The sequence below is a fragment of the Crocodylus porosus genome, unplaced genomic scaffold (genome assembly GCF_001723895.1).
Source record: "Crocodylus porosus isolate Cpor-Errol unplaced genomic scaffold, CroPor_comp1, whole genome shotgun sequence".
In the NCBI taxonomy this organism is placed as follows: domain Eukaryota; kingdom Metazoa; phylum Chordata; order Crocodylia; family Crocodylidae; genus Crocodylus; species Crocodylus porosus.
Genome location: NW_017728906.1, coordinates 149,896,630 through 149,902,957, shown reverse-complemented (window position 1 = coordinate 149,902,957; position 6,328 = coordinate 149,896,630). Strand labels below are relative to the sequence as shown.

General features: G+C 46.0%; 1 protein-coding gene across 2 annotated transcripts in view; it reads left to right on the top strand.

The window, feature by feature from the left end:
- ERICH6B (glutamate rich 6B) overlaps nucleotides 1–6,328 on the top strand; it is a 74,465-nt gene that overhangs the window by 43,018 nt on the left and 25,119 nt on the right. For both annotated transcript variants that reach the window (XM_019529903.1, XM_019529902.1), the window contains exons 9-10: nucleotides 1,339–1,437; nucleotides 3,919–4,073. In XM_019529903.1, the coding sequence (XP_019385448.1) occupies nucleotides 1,339–1,437; nucleotides 3,919–4,073 (254 nt within the window). The remainder of the gene's footprint in view (nucleotides 1–1,338; nucleotides 1,438–3,918; nucleotides 4,074–6,328) is intronic.

Below are 6,328 nucleotides of genomic sequence, written 5' to 3'. Positions count from 1 at the left end.
GCTGGGGCACAGGGTGCCTCAGAGTGAGGCGAGCTGCCAGGTAGCCACTATACTGAGGCACCCTGTGCCCCAGCCAGCCAGCAAGTGGGATGGGGAACAGCTGTCTGCTCCCCCATCTCCGCATGTTATGGAGCCCCCACGCTGAGGTACACTGTGCTCCAGCCAGCTGCAGGGCAGGGGCGCAGGCAGCTCTGGGCTGGTGCTCCCATCTTCTGTGTCTCAGCAAGGGGACTCCACCGAGTGCAGAAATGGGGGAGCAGGCAGCCCTGGGCTGTCTGCTCCCTTGTCTCTGTGTTTGTCGCAGTGCCTACTATTTTCACATGCTTTGTGCTGATTTTTTTTCCCAGGAGGTTGGTTTTTTTGTGACTGGGAAATCCCGGTAGCTAATTTTGCCCCCCACCTTGCATGGCTGTACATACAATGCATGCCTTTAGTGGTGCCATAAAGGGGTTTATGATGCCACAGATCACACATGCCTGAACATCTGGATGTGCCCATAGTGGCTTTACCTGTCCATACTAGGTGTTTTCATTAGCAGCCAGACAATGGATACCTGTAGCAATGGTTGAAATCCTCTGTGCATGTAAGGCTGTAGACAGATACAGGAAGTATATTCTTGTGTAAGAGGTCCTGTCACGATCATCCATTAGAGAGAGAGAGTGGAGGAGCTGGTATTGCTAATATAAAAATGAAGTGAAAAAAGAAAAGCCTCTAAAAGATAAGCTAAAGTTTTGAATGGTCTTTATAGACCAGAAAGGATAGAGCTGGCCATAAAAGATTGTGTCAGAAATATTTTTTGAATGAAAGCTGGATTCTTTTTTCCAAAATGAAAACTTTCATATATGTTTTCATTGTTTTAATTTGATTATTTTTCAACAAAAACCTGAAAAACTAGCCATTTTCAGTTTCTGAAAATTGAACACCATTTGCTCTTCAGTTTGCTTTTTCATTTGTTTTACTTTTAACAAATGGAACCTGTAGATTTTAAAAAATCATTTTCATTTTTTTTAATTAGGTCTCAAAATGATTGTTTTTCAAAATTCCCCATAAAAAGAAATTAACATTTTTTTCATCTACTCTCATAAAGCAGTAAGGAGAAGTGTTTTATTTTTGGTTATGCTCTGCAATTCACTTGGCAGTATGGATTCTGAAAATATATCCTAGATATTTCTGGGGTTTAGCATTCTTTATGCTCTGACTTTATTGAACTGTAGTTCTGGAGTTATTATAATGACACATTTTGCCTCTTTCTTATGTGGGCATGTAGTTTTTGAAGCCAATTCATTTTTTAAGAGAGGCAGCCAAGAAGCTCTTCACCAATTTCTTTTCATTTCTAAGGAACATGGAGGAAGTGAAAGAGAAATCTGTGAATTTTGTAGTGGTCCTGTCAAGCCCTTCCCAGAAGTAGAAGATCTGAGCATAGTGCCCCTGGAAAAGGTAAGTAGCACATGCAATAAACTATCTTTTTGTAACAGTATTCCCATAGCAGAGCCAATATATAATCTTGTCCTGGCAGTTTATAATCTTCTCCAATTAAAAATATATTGCTACCAGGCAAAGAGGGTTAGACAAGCACAGTGGAAGTGAGATACATGCTTTGTCTTTAGGGTGTAGACTTTGATCAGGTAACAGCCTGGAAGAAACTTAATTTGGCATTTCCACATCCCCAGAGTTCCTGGTGCCATCAGAGGCTAGACACAAACTAAGCCATGAATCATTCTGAAGTATCAGAGGAAGGAATATTCATTTCAAAAGCTGGGAAAGGTTTATTCCAGCATCTAGGGTGCAATCCCTGAGTGCTAGTCTTGATTCTGCTCCAACCTTACTCTATGACTAAGGTCATATCATTTTTTCTTTTCTGTGAGTGAAATGTAAAATCACTACGATGATCTTTTATCCACTAAGAACCAAAGCAGAACAAGCACCTGACAGATACTTGATACTGGTCATTACAGTGGGAGAAAGACTGGCCAGGTTCTGTAATGTTTGTTGCCATGCAGTAGAGAGAATGCCCACTGGACCTCAACATTGGAAGGGAAGGCTGATACAAGGGCAAGGGGTCAATGGCTGGGGAGGGCAGAAAACAGATGGACAACATAAAGTTTGAAACAGAGAGGGCACTGGATTCAGAGGGCACTGGGGAGAAAGGAGGAGCACTGCACTGTCCCCACCAAAGGCAAAAAGATATGGGGAAGATAAACACACAGTAAAAAACCCTGTGAAGAATGTGCTGCCTGAGAAGCAGTGTCAAGGGAAGAAAGCCAGATTCTGATAGAAGGAGGAGATAAATCTAGCATGAGAAATTGCTGGAAACAGAAGAGGTGTGTCACTGGGCCAGATCCATAACTGGTGCAATGAAGCTACACTGATTTTCACCAAGTGAGGGTCTGGTTTACTGGCATGACTCTAGCCCTGTGGAGTAAGGAAGATCTTTATCAGTCATAATCATTAGGGGTGTGCAAAATGGGCCATATGCAATTCGGATTCAGCCTGAATCGGGGGAGAGTGATTTGATTAGTTGATTCAGATCACTGTCCCAATTAGATTTGGCCAAATCCAAATCTGAAGATTCGATGCTGATTTGGACATAGACCCAGCTTTAAATGTTTTTTCTACATATCTTGAGGTACCAGGTGACTTGTGAATGCTGCAATGCTAGGGTGGATAGAGCCGGGTGCAATGCTAGGGTAGAGTGTCCCACAGCAGCACGGGGTGGGGGTTGCTCAGCGGTAGACCCGGAAGTGGACTGGAAATATTTCTGGTCCACTTCCAGGTCCACTGCTGAGCGTGCAGGGGACCCTCCCCACCCCACACATCTCCCTGGCTCGGCGATCAGCCACAGAGGCACCCCAGGTGCCCCCCCAGACCCAGGAGGCACCACTCACTGAGCTGAGGGGTCGGGGGGAGGTCCTCCACATGCTCCATGGCAGACCCAGAAGTGGACCAGAAGTGCTTCTGATCCACTTCCAGGTCTGCCACTGAGTGTGCTGAGAACCCCCCCAGTGCCCCATCCCCCACCATCTCAGCGTTCACAAGCCAACTGGTACCTTGAGGTATGTAGAAAAAACATTTAAAGCTGTGTCTATGTCCAAATCATTGAATCTCTCTGATTCGCCCCGAATAAATTCGGGAGGTTCCAATTCGATTTGGAGAGATTAAAGGATCTCCTGATTCGATTTGGATTCGGAGATGTGGCCGACGAATCTAATCAGCAACTAAAGCTTTGCACAGCCCTAATAATCATAGAATCATAGAAATTAAGGGCTGGAAGGGACCTCCAAAGATCATCAAGTCCAACTCCCCTGCTTTGGGCAGAAATACTGCTGAGATCAAATAATCCCAGCAAGGTATCTGTCCAGCCTCCTCTTGAAGACTTCCAAGGTTGGGGATTGCATCACCTCTTGGGGAAGTCTGTTCTAGATTCTGGCCACCATTACCATAAAGAAGTTCTTCCTTACATCCAACCTGAAACCATCCTCTAACATTTTATGGCCATTGCTCCTTGTCTCCCCCGGGGCACCCTACAGAACAGTTTTTCTCCAGGCTCCTGATATTCACCCCTTACATACTTATAGATGGCCACCAAGTCCCCCCTCAGTCTTCTCTTCCCCAGGCTGAACAGTCCCAGATCCCTTAGTCTTTTCTCATAACGTTTGTCCTCCAGGCCCTTAATCATTCTTGTGGCCCTTCTCTGGACCCTTTCAAGATTCTCCATGTCTTTTTGAAGTAGAGCACCCAGAACTGGACACAGTACTCCAGCTGGGGTCTCACCAACACTGAGTAGAGAGGAAAGATAGTATTGCCTCATTTAAGACTATCTTCCTGTTACTGTTCAAATACTACGTAGGAGGATTAAACTCTAGGCCATGTCCCTAAACCCCAGCCCTACTGCATCCCCATGTGTACTGTATTTTGTAGCTGTTATGCTGCAGGACCTACAAGACAGTATTTGAGTGTGTGATAAAGGAGCTGCTGATGAAAACTGATTCTGCTGAAGAGATTGACATTAGCCCTCACCCTCATCTCTCACAAGTGCTGCTGCTCAGTGAAACCAAGAAGAAACTGGAGAAACAGTAAGTGTCTTAAGAAACTGCATTACACAGAGCAGTGATGCTCAACCTTTTGTCCTCACAGGCCAGATGAGTGGTATAGGGCTGGTCTATGGACCAGATTGGGCCCTGGGGCCTAGCACTGCCCCCTCCCTGTACATTGTGCTGGAATTGAATCCTGAGTGCTGAGCACCACTTCTTCCCACCCCCTGAGTCTAAGATTGGGTTCAGGGGGCCCAGTGAACCCTTGCCTGGCCTTGTGCACTGGGATCAGACATCCCAGCATGCAGGGCCCAGAGATCCCCATGGATTCAGAAATTTTGGCCTGTGGGCTGGATATTGAGCGTCCTTGATCCAGGAGTGGGAAATGGGAAACCCTCTTCTCTCAGGTTCTCAGCTAACACTTCAGCAGAACACTGCATGTGCAATTCCATGTTATCACTTTGTTTTATGATCATGAACATGGACAAGCAATAAAGCCTTGTTTTGGACCTGGTTCTGGGCTGTTAGGTGCTTTTGTGGAGGGGGCACTTAATATTGCCTCTAAAAACAGAGAAGTCTTGATCTGGATTAGGTAAATCCAAGTGAAAGATTTAAAGTCTGCCTGGCAGTGGCTGCCTGAGCGGAGGCAATGGAGTGCAGGTGATCAGAGTGTTAAGAAACAGACTGGCCTGAACTTGCTGAGGAGAAGCCAGGACCAAGTGCTCACAAGCCATAAGATCTTTGCAGTGTTTAATCCTTCTTTAGGCTCCTTTTGTAAATGGGCTTGATTTCTAGAGAGTGTTAAGCACCAAGTAACTCTCAGTGAAGGCAAGTGCAATATGTAAAGTACAATGGCTTTGGCACTCAATACAGGAGCTACTCAAAACCCAATGGTCCTGTGGAATTGGTCCCTCCAATGTTGTTCATCCTTGGAAAGAATATGTCACAAAGAACATGCAAACATGTTAATGAAGTTCTATTACAACTTTTGCTTAATGGCATCATGCCTAAGTGTCATACCCTTGAGACTGTAAAAGCAATCTTCCTCCAGAACTAAAATGACTTGTATCAGCTTCCTCTGATCTAAGCAGTAGGAAGGCAATTGTGTTTGGGAAAGATATTCCACACACAGAACAATACTTCAAACATGTAGCCAATACAGTGCCTTTTGGTGACCTTTGGTTAGGATCTAATGTTGAATAGTATAAAGGGAGTATCTGGGCTTCTTTTACATAGTCTAGTGTTTTTGGGTGTGACAAGTTCGGGTCCCAGGAGCAGCTGTGATGCCCCCCGGTGGCCACGTAATTCCTGCCCTGGCTCCAACTCTAGGGGCCCTCACCACCTTTACTCTTCCACCATGCTTTTGATGTTAATGTTTCGAAAGGAGGGAGGCTGCCTGAGGGACCTAGAGTGAGCCTGATGTTGTTCCAGTGTTGGGCTCTGGTCTTCTCAGCCTCCACTCTTTTTTGTTCTTGCCAAGCCCTCTAGCTCTAGCCCACTGACCAGACCAAGCTTTGGGAGTCCCAGCTTCTTGTCTGCCTTCTGAGGCCTTATATCTGCCCCTTCTTGTGCTGCTGAGCCAACCTGGACTCTGTCTTTGTCTGGGTCCCAGGCCCTACCTCTGCCCTGCTTCAGGCTTCAGGCCCTCTGGCCCCTATATCTAAATCTTGTCCTTCTTGGTCTCTGGGCTCCCTAGCCATAGTCCCCAAGCCCTGCTTTGCCCTTAATGCGGTCTATGGGATCACCCCTCCGGGCATGCTCAGTGCATCCCTCAAAGGCGCTGAAGGATTCCCCCTCTCAGGCACTATGGGATAGCCCCTCCAGACATGCTTGTGCACCCCCCACAGGCACTATAGGATTTCCCCTCTCATGCATTATGGGCTCACCCCTCCAGGAATGCTCGGTGGACCCCTCGCAGGCTATAGGATTGCCCCTCTCGGGCACTATGGAGAAACTTCTGTTCCTAGAAATATAGGCTTAAAAGGAAATACAAGAGATCATCTAGTCAAAACCCCTGTGCCAAGGTGGAGTAGCTAAACCACCCCTGAAATGCTTCTCTAACCTGTTCTTAAAAACTCCTAGTGAAAGAGATTCTGTCACCTCCCTAGATGGCCGTTCTAGTGTTTCACTACATTAACCATTAGAAATCTTTTCCTAATATCCAGCTTGACTCATCTTTGCTCCAAAATGAACTGATATCTCCTTTTCCTTCCCCTAGCAACTATGGGAAATGATTTCATAGATTTCATAAACATTAGGCCCAGAAGGGACCTCAGAAGATCATTGAGTCCAGCCCC